Source organism: Heterodontus francisci, chromosome 10 (assembly GCF_036365525.1).
Source record: "Heterodontus francisci isolate sHetFra1 chromosome 10, sHetFra1.hap1, whole genome shotgun sequence".
NCBI classification, from domain to species: Eukaryota; Metazoa; Chordata; class Chondrichthyes; order Heterodontiformes; family Heterodontidae; genus Heterodontus; species Heterodontus francisci.
The window spans coordinates 31357413-31370521 of NC_090380.1; the positions used below are offsets into that span (position 1 = coordinate 31357413).

Below are 13109 nucleotides of genomic sequence, written 5' to 3' on the forward strand. Positions count from 1 at the left end.
TCATAATCATATAAAGTGCAAGAGGTTACATGAGCTAGGGAAAAAGTTGGGGTTATTAAGTATCCAAATTGAAATCTCCATGTAGAGACAGAGAAAATGGCTAAACAATTACATGACCATTTTGCAGCTGTCTTCACAAAGAAAGCAGATGATCTGAAGGTTACAAGAGAAGGAGGAAGTTATGGGCAGGATAGTAACTGAGAAAACTTTGTAAAAAGATTAGCGTGACAAAGTTGGGAACTCACCAGATCCAGTTGGAATGCATCCTAGGTTGCTGGGAGAAGGAAAGGTAGAAATAGCAGGCATTGGTCATAATCTTTCAGGCCTCACTGGATACATGAGTAGTACTGGAGTAAAAACAAGAAATGCTGGAAATACTCAGCAGGTCTGGCAGCATCTGTGGAGAGAGAAGCAGAGTTAACGTTTCAGGTCAGTGACCCTTCAGATCTGGAGGGTTGCTAATGTTATCATGATTCAAGAAAGGGAAGAGGGATTAAATCAGGACATTACAGGACAGTCAACCTAACATTGGTAGTGGTCAGGTTACTGTAAACCATTATCAGGGACAAAATAAACTTTCATTTGGAAAGGCATGGGTTAATCAAGGAGAGCCAACATGGCTTTGTTAAAGGCAAATAATTTCTGACTAACTTGATTTGAATTATTTGAGGTAACGTAGAAGGTTGATCAAGATGGTGTATATATATGGACTTTTGGAAGACATTTGTCAAGTGCAGATGGAAACCCATGGAATTAAGGTGGTATAGATACAGAATTGGTTCAATAATGGGAAGCAGAGCATGGTGGTGGATGGATCATTTTCAGACTCTGAGGTGATTTGCAGTGATTCCCCAAGGGTCAGTTTCAGGCCCCTTATTCTTTAATTTTGATAAATGATCTTGATTCGGGTTATAGGGGGCAACATTATAAAGTTTGTAGATGGTACGAAACGTGGCAACGTAATAAGTAGTGATGAGGATAGTTGTAGATGTCAGGATGACCTACAGGATGGTGAATTGGCAGAAAAGTGGAATTCAGTATGAAGTAATTCACTTAAGGTTTAATATGGGGAGATAGAATTAAGCAAATGGCATGATTTAAAAAAAGTGTAAATGAGCAGAAACCTTGTGCAAATGCACAAATCCTTAAAGATGACAGGGCAAGTTGACAAGGTGGTTAAAAAAGCATAGGGATTTATAACTAGGTTAATAGAATATAAAAGCTTCCTGTTTTGCTCAAAAATTTTAGAGAAGTCACAGTAGAGGCTCCATGACCTTTCCTTCGTTCTATACTTCCTCTTCACCTGATCTGCAGTTTCTACATAAAGTTACAGCAGAAGAGATGTTAACCATGGTCGAGTTTAAAAGATTGAGGGGTGATCTGATCAAGGTATTTAAAATGTTAAAAGTATTCGATTGAATAGATACAAGAGCTGTTTCCACGGCACTGAATAAAAATGAGGAGGCATGATTTTAAAATTAGAAAATTAAAATCAGAAAGCACTTTTTCTCACAAAGGTAGCAGAAATTTGAAATCCTCCACCCCACCCCAAAAAAAAGGCTATGGCATGGAGACAGTTGGAGCTTTCAAGACTGAGCGATAGATTTGGTTAGGTAAGGGCACCAAGCGATATGGAGCAAAGGTGGGTAAATAGAATTGAGATACAGATCAATCATTGTCTAATTGAATGGTGGAGCAGGCTCGAGTGGCTGAATGGCCTACTCCTGTTCCTAAGTATCTAATTCTATAGTGATAGAAAAGAACCAAGATTTTCACTATATGATGGATGAGCAGTTAGTTCCCTGATCACGCTCCTTGCAGAATGGCTGACTTTTCAGTATACAGTGGAGCCTGGCAAGGTCCCCATGGGATGAATTCGTTCCTGATTTTAATCTATTGAGTGTACTGCCACGGTAACACTACTCCAGTTGAGAGCTGAGCAGTGGGCATTGTACGTCAAACCATATTTTGCAATAGCAGAGGAAAACATCACCTATAATCAAAGCTGTGAGTATGTGTGTATGTATATATATATATATATATATATATTAAAATGTGAAGAACTTAGCTCATCTTAAAAAGATGATAGGTTAATTTCCTTCATACACAAGTATACGTGTTGTACTTTTTCCTGCTATGAAGTTTGTATATATTTGTAACATTCTGTCTGCAATAAACATTCAAAGATATTGATACTTCAATTTAGTTTTGCCACTGACTTTGCTAACTAAAGCATTAATAAAACGTGCATTCTCTTACTTTACACTTTCATTCCAGTAAGAGACCGAGTTCGGACTAAAATGGAACGTGACATATTAGTTGAGGTGAATCATCCTTTCATTGTCAAATTACACTATGGTGAGTGTTTTTTTGAAGCAAGTTAAGTCTATGTAGAGATATCATATAAATTGCAATAATCTTGGTAAGTATGGGTGGGAGTGAGTTCATTATCGATAATCAGCTTATCAGTTACTGAAGCCACTTGTGTTCTGACTGCTTTCGGAACAAAGGCTTTTGGAATATATGGAAGTGGTTCCTACTCCTATCACTAATGGACTAAGATGTGACAAACAATAGTTAGAAGTTGTCAGCTGTGGCTCAGTTGGTAACGCTCTTGCCTTTGGGTCAGAAGGTTGTGGGTTCAAGTCCTACCCCAGGACTTCAACACAAAAATCAGTGCTGACATTCCAGTGCATTACTGAGGGAGTGCTGCACTGGCAAAGATGCTGTCTTTCGGATGAGGTGCCCTGTCTGTCCCCTCAGGTGGGCACAAGATTCCACTGCATTATTTCAAAGAAATACAGGGGAATTATCCCTAGTGTCCTGGTCAATATTTATCCCTCAATCAGCATTCTCTGGTCATTGTGTGCAAATTGGCTGTTGCATTCCCTACATTGCAACAGTGACTTGTTACGACCAAGGCAGGAGTAATGCACTGTTAATTCAGCCCCATTACTCCACAGGTCACAGCAAATTAGTAAAATTTCCCACCTACCAGAAGATAACCAAACTAAGCACACTATTTGTCCCCCAGAATAAAGCACACCAAACCAGGTTTCTTTAAACAACAACAAAATTAGCTAGCTATTAATAAACAAAATCTTAAACAATAAAGAGGTAACACTATATGTGAAAAAGATTCCTTTAAAGCTTCTTATTCTTTCTAACCCTCATGCGCGCACATTCAAAAACTGGTTAACCGGGGAAGAAAGATGTTTTGGTTACAGCTGTTTCTTAGGAATAAAAAGGAAAAAATAAAATGATTGAGTTTATCACGTTCTGGTAGGATGTTTTCCGTATGGTGTGGTGTCCCAGAGTCGAATAGTCGGATGCCACTCAAAGTCTCTCCAAGTGAGGTTGTTGAACAGTCTGTGATGGATAAATGTTCAAGGCAATTTGTCTGCAGCAGGCGTCACACAGGTCCTTCAGCAAAGTGGGTAGCAACAGGTCTGCTTGGGTTTTGAAGTAGCGGTCTAGCAATAGAAGCTTTCTTGAGATTTCAGGATCTCCCAAAACACAGAAGGCAACAGGAATCACTCGAGGCAGGGATTCTTCAGAGAATGAAGGCAATAGGAATCTGCTACCTTTCAAATGCTTCCTCTCTGCAAAGCAGTCTTCCTCCACAGAGTAGCAATTTCTCTTTTCTTGGGTCTTTTCTTCTCTCCAGACAGACCACAGCCGCACCTCAAATGTAGGATTTCTTTCCAAGCGATGCAAGTCTTCCTTTTCAGAGAGAGGTCTTTTTCATTTGCTCCAGGCAGGTTAAAGCAAAGATTTTACTGCATCCTGCTTGTCTAACTCACTAGTCTATTTTCACAATGCAAAAGTGAAGCTAAAACTTCAACAAACCAGTCAAGTGACAATCATAAATCCTTACCTGTCATTCTCCTGCGATGTTGCTTGGAAACGGGTGCCTTGCAGTCTCTTTCACTCAGTTCAAACACCAAGTTTCAGCATTCATTGTTCATTGAGAAAAGGTTTTTAGAAACACATAGAATTCTAAGTTTTCAATTTAAAAAAAACTCTTGTAACAGACTACATTCTAGGGCAAAAGTACTCATTGGCTGTGATCGCTTTGGGGCACTAAATAAATGCAAGTCTGTCTTGCTCTATTTCAAGTGAGGACTTAGTGATGTGATGTCACAAATGACATCCTTTGACTGTGGACAGTGATAAATTATCCCTTTTTAACCTGTCTGCAGCTCTCGACACATTGGACAGCACCCTCCTCCTCCAATGCCTCTCCTTCATTGTCCAGCTGGGTGGAACTGCTCTAGTTTGGTTCCATTCTTATTTAACTAATTGTAGGCAGAGAATCAGCTACAATGGCTTTTCTTCCCACTGTCACTCTGTTAACCTCTAGAGTTCCCCAAGGATCTGTTCTTGGCCCCCTCTTATTTCTCACCTACGTGCTATCCATTGGCGATGTCATCCATATTAACACATCAAGTTCCCCATGTTTATATAGGCAACAGTCAGCTCTATCCAGAGCTGCTTGTCTGACATCCAATATTGGATGAGCAAAAATTTCCTTCAAGTGAATAGTGGGAACGCTGAAGCCATTGTCTTTGGTCCCCACCGCAAACTCCACTGTTTCCATCCCTGGTAACTGTCGTAAGTTGAGCATGTTGTTTGACCCCAAGTTGAGTTTCTGACCGTATGTCTGCACCATTAAGAAGGCTGCCTACTTCCACCTCCATAACATCATTTTACTCCAACCCTGCCTTAATTCAGCTGCTGAAACCCTCATTCATACTTTTGTTACCTCTAGACTTGACTATTCCAATACTCTCTTGGCCGACCACCTATTTTCCACTGTACATAAACTTGTGTCATCTGAAACTCTGGTCATTTCTTAACTTGCTCCAAATCGCATTCACCCATCACCCCATGCTTGCTGACCCTTACTGGCTCGCTGTCTGACAACGCTTCAATTTTAAAATCCTCATCCTTGTTTTCAAAGCCCTCAATGGCCTTGCCCATCCTTATGTCTATAGCCTTGTTCAGCCCTACAAGCCGTCATGATTTCTGCGCTTCACCAATTCTGGCCTCTTGCGCATCCTGGATTTTAATCACTCCCCCATTGGTGGCCATGCTTAGGTTGCTGAGGTCCTAAGCTCTGGAATTCCCTTTAATCTCTTCACCCCTCTCTTAAGGTGCTCCTTAAAACCTACCTCTTGAATCAAGATTTTGGTTATATTCCCTTATCTTTCCTTCCGTGGCTTAGTGTCAAAAAGTATGAAAAATGTTTTTATTCTTGTCGCTCTCACTAAATCCCTTGGGACATTTTGTTCTTAAATGTGCTATATAAATGCAAGTTTTTTAGTGTAGTGAACAGCGACTGCTGTTTGTTTGCTGTTGGCCTCAAAGATTGGGCCATTGTTGTTTGTGGGACCTTGCTGTATTTCCTACAATAGTGACTATACTTCAAAAGTGCATAATTAGCTGTAAATGGCTTTGGGACATCCTGAGGTTGTAAAAGGAACTATATAAATGCAAATCTCATTTGGAAAGAATTGAAGGGAGAATAAGTATATCCGTACATGTCCATATCAATAGCTGGACTTGTCACTTGTGTTGTGACCGAGGCAGTAGGAGAGCACTGTCTTTTCTAGTTCCACTTCTCCACAGGTCACAACATATATTTTTTTAAATGTCTACCCAGTTACCGATGCAGTCAATCATATACTCTACTCTTAATCCCAGAATAAAATACACCAACCAGGTTTCTTTAATAAACAACCACAATTATCATAAAATCAAAATACTGTGGATGCTGGAAATCTGAAATAAAAACAAAGTGCTGGAAAAACTCAGCAGGTCTGGCAGCATCTATAGAGAGGTGTTATAAAAGGAGACTTAACCAGTAAAGAAGCAAAGCATTAACACACAGATTGAAATATGAAAGTACCCCTTTTTAAATTCCCCACACAGAAACAGACTCACACTGGAAAAAATACAGAAATTCTCTCTGCAGAGATCCGTTACAAATAAAAGACAAAAAAGAATACTTTGGCCAAATACTTGCTAATTCTTGAAGAAAAAAGAGAAGTTATGGAAAGATTTCAGTTGTCCCTTTTTGGTCTGGTGTCCCAAATACCTGTAGACAGCTGTCACTGCAATCTTTCTAGAGCAGCTCTTTTCATGTGAGTTGAGGATCAGTTTGGCAGGCTTTCCAGGAGAAATGCTGCATCAGGAGTTTCTGGCAGACTTTTCAGGAGAAGTGCAGCATCAGTTTCTCCTTTCTTACACTTGATATCTCAGGAAGATCTCAAGGATGGAAGAGGGTAAGCTGATGGTGGCTGCTCTCTTGGCAGTTTTTCTCCAACTGTCTTCAAAACAATTCATACCCCCAACACGCTATCCAAAGCAAAACTGAAAACAATATCTTGAGTCACGTCTCCTGACCCCTATAAATTTTGACCTGTCACTTCTCTGTAAACATCTTTCCCAGGTCAAGATTTCTGTTGTTGATTGCTTAAAGCACATGACTTACAGCAAGGCTGTTTTTAAACAACCTCTCTGTCCTTTCAATGAACTGTCAACAACAAAGCAAAGTCCAGCTTCTGTGAAATCTTCCAATGAATCCATCTTCACAATTTAAATATAGGTCCTCAAAAATGTATACTTAAAAATATAGAAGCACTTTCGAGCACTTGTTAGAAATTAACTGTTTTAAGTAGAGTACATATCTTTTAAGACTGCATATGGATGCATCTTGGAACTCAAACATGTTATAAACATGCATCAACATTCCCCAGGATCTGCACTGATAGCTTGTGGGTAAATGCATCGTGTAATTTGTGATGGCACCACACAACCAGCTTTGCAACTAGCAGAAAAGCTTTGTGTTTAAGATTGTGCTGGCTGGCAGAGAAGCTAGGCCAGTTTTACAGTGAACTATTAAAGTCTATGAGGATGAAATTGGCCCAAGCTAGTTGCGAACTGGTCATCCATTGAAGTCAACGAATAGAAAATGGGTGCAGTACAAAGTAAACTGTCAATTCACTGAGCCCAATTGGTGCTACTGGTACGTACCAGTATCAGTCCTTTGTTTAGAGAAATTGAGTGGCATCTTTATTATTAGAAGTACTGAGGAGGATAATGGAGTATGACTCTTTTATACTGTTCATTTGCTAACAGTCTTGGTTTAGATCCTGAGTCCTATCCTGATGGTGTATATTCAGTCTAATGTTTGAAGAGAGGAGAATGATGAGGTCCTGTGACTCATTCCAGTAATTGATATTGTTACGACCGACCGCTCAAATCAAAGCCCCCATCAAAATATACTATTCTGAGTATGGTGGGAGAAACACACCATTGATTCAGTCCCGTCCCTCCACAGATCGTGTAAAATATCATTTTAAACTTTCCAAATTAAAGAAAGACTTAGCCAAATTGTACCATCTATTAACCCCTGAATGAGGTTAACCAAACCAGGTGTCTTTAGATCAACAAATTAACTGTTTAATTAGAAAAACTAAATTCTTAAACACTACTAAGATTTAAACAACGATTAAAATAGAAAAAATAGTGTCCTTGCAGATTTATGCTCCAGCCAAAGTGAAATCTTCCAATGTGGAATAGTCCATGGTTGCTTGAAGTCCTCACAGTCGTCCGATGGGGGAATAAAGGTTCTTCAACAGTAGAACAGGCTGTAGTCTAGTTCAGCAGTTGAATTGATGCTCCTGTTTTCCAGCGATGAATTTCAACAATTACAGTTCAGTAGTTAAAGGAATTGGTTATTTTCTTTTAAGAAATTAATCTAGCTTGACATCAGAATTCTGAGAGTATAATAAATAGGGTTTAAATAAACTGTGAAAGAGCTCTCTCTTCCTTCAGTATATGCTGACTGACAGTCTGCGTCTATCTCTGTTAACTGTGTCTCAAAAGCCAGTTTTTCAACTTGTTTCAAATGTCAATCGGCAACCATGTATCTCTCGATCCTCAGTCTGAGTGGTTGTATCCCAGGGCAACGAGAATGCATTTTGACTCCGTCTCTGGAGCTTGTTGCCTTAAAGCAGTACTGCTCCTTTTCCAGCCTTAAAGGCATACCACATTCTTCCTGAAAAAAAACTACAGGTTCATAATATACTGTGTAAGGGTTCTCTGATACTATTCTTGGATCTCACTACTCACTTCAGTAGTGGGCAGGAAAATGTGTACTCTGAATAGTAGGGAAAGCTTATTGGAGTGACCAGTGATGCTGAATCTGAGAAAATATTGAGAATGGAAACCTAAGAACATGATGGCGAGTTAACTTGATAAAGCAAAAAGTGAATGAGAAAGCCGGTTGCAGCCAGGTTTACAGAGCTGAAGTATTCTCAACAACAAGTTTATTCTGATGGTTCACAATTGCTACCTGTTGGGGGTGGATCCTAAAATGACACCATGTATAAGGGCAAATCTGCAGCATGATTCATTTACAAGACCAGTTATTAATTAGTGTAAAACATTATATGAAGCACTCAATCTATTCCAGTTTATTACCAGAATAACCACCTTCACTGACTTCTTTTAACTCATCCATAAAAATTAACTGTCTTTCAAAGCTTTCCAGACTGAAGGGAAGCTCTACCTTCTGTTGGATTTTCTCAGGGGCGGAGATTTGTTTACGCGGCTATCCAAAGAGGTAAGAACTTCCAATGTGCAATGCATTTTTATCCAAAATAGCAGAGTATACTGAGTAGAAACAGACCAGAAGGATAAATGAATACATTATGCTTTGAAATATGTTGAGTGTATTTATCCAGGCATATTGCAGTAGTAACACCAAAACTCTCGAGGCAAAAGAACAGCTTGAAATAGAGAATTCAGTAAATATACTCACTGCCTCCTTTTACATCATTCATTTGTGGCAGTGTGTTCAGGTTCCTAAACTCCACACTTACTACCTTAAGGATAATTACCTGAAATAAAAAAAATTCTTACTAAGTGTAGAGATGAGGGCCTCTCTACCAGCCCTGTACAGTTTATAGCCACCTGTCTGAAAGATGAGCTGAAATTTGGATACATCCTATAGCAATGTTATCATACTAGTCTGTAAAGTAGTTGCCTGCCTCTTTCATACAAATGTTTGAATCCCTCCAATCGGGTTTCCATTCTTGCCACATTATTGTTTGGCTGTTTTCAAAGTCACAAATAACAGCTGACATGACTGTGACTGTGGTAATCCATCCCTCCTCCTCCTCCTCCTCCTCCTCCTCCCTCCTCGACCTATCTGCAGCCTTTGACACCATCATTTTCCAACGTGTCTCTTCCATCATCCATCTGGGTTGGACTGTCCCTGACTAGTTCTATTATCTAATTGTAGCCAGAGAGTCACCTGCAGTGACTCCTCTTCTCACTCCTGCACCATTACCACTGGAGACCCTCCGGGCTCTATCCTTGGCCCCCTTTTGTTTCTCATCTATGTTACCCTTAGGCAACATAATCTGAAAGCATAACTTAACGTTCCACATGTGCACTGATATCACCTAGCTCTACCTCACCACCCCTCCACTGTCTCTGATTTGTCCGTCATCCAGTATTGGATGAGCAGAAATTTCCTCCAAGTAAGTATTGGGAACACTCAAGCCATTGTTTTGGTCCCCACCACAAACTCCGTCCCGTAACCATCATTTTCATTCCTCTCCCTGGTAACTGTCTGAGGCCGAACCAGACAATTTGTAACCTTGGTATTGTATTTTACCTCAATGAGCTTCCAACCATATATACTCTCCATCACTAAGATTGCCTATGTTCATCTCCGTAACATTGCCTGACTCTGCCCCTGCTATAGCTTATGCTGCTGTAATGCTCATCAATATCCTTATTACCTTTGAACTTGACTATTCTAGTGCTCTCCTGGCCAGCCCCTCATTTTACACACTCCATAATCTTCAGCTCATCTGAAACTCTGTTGCCTATATCCTAACTTGGACCAAGTCCTGTTCGTCCACCACCCCTGTGCATATTGACCTACATTGGCTCCCAGTTAAGTGACATCTTGATTTTAAAACACTCATCCTTTTCAAATCCCTCCATGGCCTTGCCCTTCCCTATGCTTGTAACTGCCTTCAGTCGTACAATCTTCTGAGAACTCTACACATCTCCAATTCTGCCCTCTTGCTAATTCCCAATTTTATTTGCTCCATTATTGGCAGTTGTGCCTTAAGCTGTTGAGACGGTAAGCGCTGGAATTTTTTCCTGTTTGCCTAGCTATCCCTTTCTCCTCAAGATGTTTCTTAAAACCTACCTCTGACCAGGCTTTTGGTCATCTGTCCTAATGTCTCCTTATATGGCTTGGTGTCAAATTTGTATGATGGCACTCCTCTGAAGCGCTTTGGGATGTTTTACTACATTAAAGGTGCTATATAAATGCAAGTTGTATTTCTGAAGTTGACCAATTTTAGCTGTCCACATTGTAGTATAACTGCCATTTCCTATTGTTGCCTTGATCAGTGAATCCATGGCATCATTGTTCAATGTGGTCTCCTGAACTGGTTTCAGTCATCTTGAACAGAGAGGAATTTTTCTGTCCCCACCCTGCTAATCGGCTTTGTGTTTTCGGAGTGTCTCCTGACAATGCAGAGCGATCGCCGAGGTCATCAGTGCGTCCGAACATTTGCCAGCATGGGTCTGCGCATGCACTCGTCAACGTCACCATGTAATGACATCCGAGTGTTACTTCACCCATCAATGGCCACGAGCACCACCTCCATCCCCTCCAACAGTACCCCTCAATCGCTGCTTCTCTTCCCCACTCCCCTCCTCCCCCCCGCCCCCCCGCAATTGCCGCCTCAATCGCAGCTTCTTTCCCCACTACCTCCCGCTGTTCTCTCCTATGCCCACCTGCTCGTTGCTCTATCCCGACACTCACCACTCCATCCTGCTGCTCACTTCCTGCCTTGCTGCTAGCACCCCACTTGCTTACCCCCACCCCGGGTGGGGAGGAAACACGAGCAGACGGGCATGGGAGAGAACAGCAGGATGGAGTGGCGAGAAGGCAGGTGCGGGAGGGAGCAGGGAAGAGATGCAGTGATTGAGAGAGGGAGCAGGGTGCTATTGGGGGCGTGTGAAGGCGGCGATCACGGCCATTGAGGGATGAGGAGGTTTGGGTTCAATTCTTGTGTCAAATTGAGCAGCGCCATTTTTATTACTGGCAGCTGCCTGAGACGTTGCAGTGACGTTTCAGTCGATGAGGCTGCATTTGTGCATGTGCCAGTACTGTGCCACCTAGTGGTTACATTGTCAGCAAACGCAGCCTTGTGTTTTAGATCTGTTTTCAGAGTTTAGTTTAGAGATACAGCACTGAAACAGGCCCTTCGGCCCACCGAGTCTGTGCCGACCATCAACCACCCATTTATACTAATCCTACACTAATCCCATATTCCGACCACATCCCCACCTGTCCCTATAGTTCCCTACCACCTACCTATACTAGGGGCAATTTATAATGGCCAATTCACCTACCAACCTGCAAGTCTTTTGGCTTGTGGGAGGAAACCGGAGCACCCGGAGGAAACCCACGCAGACACAGGGAGAACTTGCAAACTCCACACAGGCAGTGCCCAGAATTGAACCCGGGTCGCTGGAGCTGTGAGGCGGCGGTGCTAACCACTGCGCCACTGTGTTTTGCTCCCTTCTAGGGGACTACATGGCAGCTATGGATTCTGTTGACCTTATACATAAGGCATCAGAGCTGTATGGGGCCAACTAGATCTACCAGGTGATTTTTTTTTTTCCTGTTTGACATTTTCATATGTTATTTTAATGTTTGTTTCATGGCATGTGGATGTCGTTGACAAGGTCAGCATTTATTGCCCATCCCTCATTGCCCTTGAGAAGGTGGTGGTGAGCTGCTGTCTTGAACTGCAGCAGTTCATCTGGTGCGGGCATGCCCACAGTGCTGTCCGGGAGAGAGTTCCAGGATTTTGGTCCAGTGGCAGTGATATATTTCCAAGTCAGGATGGTGTGTGGCTTGGAGGGGAACTTGCAGATGGTGATGTTCCCATGCATTGGCTGCCCTTGTCCTTATAGATGGAAGAGGTTGCAGGTTTGGAAGGTGCTGTCGAAGGAGGTGTGAGTTGCTGCAGTGCATCTTGTAGATGGTACACACTGCTGCCGCTGTGTGTCAGTGGTGGAGGGAGTGAATGCTTGAGGTGATGGATGGGCTGTCAATTAAGCGAGCTGCTTTGTCCTGGATGGTGTCTAACTTGAGTGTTGTTGAAGCCACAATCATCCAGATAAGTGGAGAGAATTCCATCACACTCATGACCTGTGCCTTATAGTGGTGAGGCTTTGGGAAGTCAGGAGTTGGGTTACTTGCTGCAGAATTCCCAGTCTTTGACCTGCTCTTGTAGCCACAGTATTTATGTGGTGCTCCAGTTCAGTTTCTGGTCAATGGTAACACCCAGGATGCTGATAGTGGAGAATTCAGCGATGGTAATGCCGTTGAATGTAAAGGGGAGATGGTTAGATTCTCTCTTGTTGGAGATGGTCATTGCCTGCCACTTGTGTGGTGTGAATGTTACTTCATATACAAGAGGCAGGCAAGCTGCTTTCACCAGGCATAGCCTTCAGCTGGTCAACAATTTCATGCCTCAGATCTACTTATCCTGCAAGGCCTAAATGCATAAGTACCTTCCAGTCTCTACTGCCCAAGGTCCACTTAGGATTATATTTCCATTATTTCTTCCAGGCTCTTCCCTCTGCCCTCATCGATCAAAGGCTAAGTTCGTCTTGAGAGACAAGATATATAAAAATCCCACAGTGTTGAGCACAATAGCCTACGTCAGTGATGAGCTTCTCCATGTATTTTGCTTAATCCTACTTGGCCTTGTCAGCAAATAACCCTGAGTGTCTCACTGTGTAGTGCTGTTTAAATGTTTACATCCGTGTGGTTTGTGTGTGTTCTTGCAAGTACTTTGTGATGCAAGAGAATCTGCTACTCCTACCCAATCTGGCCTATAAGTTACCATAGTCCAAATTATGTGTTGATTCTGAGAGCCCCAGTAAAAGTATTGCTTGGCCTTTCCAACATCCCCCACATCCTGAAAATATTGGGGGCAGGAGGGAAGAAAATCTAAATTTTTGTTTCTCTGTTGTTCCCTGTGTTTGCAAACCAT

The 13109-nt window shown here is 42.0% G+C and overlaps 1 protein-coding gene across 6 annotated transcripts in view; it reads left to right on the forward strand.

Moving 5' to 3' along the window:
- The window catches only part of LOC137374375 (ribosomal protein S6 kinase alpha-3), a 139440-nt gene that overhangs the window by 78415 nt on the left and 47916 nt on the right, over positions 1–13109 (forward strand). For all 6 annotated transcript variants that reach the window (XM_068040377.1, XM_068040373.1, XM_068040375.1 and 3 more), the window contains 2 exons: positions 2278–2358; positions 8553–8632. In XM_068040377.1, the coding sequence (XP_067896478.1) occupies positions 2278–2358; positions 8553–8632 (161 nt within the window). The remainder of the gene's footprint in view (positions 1–2277; positions 2359–8552; positions 8633–13109) is intronic.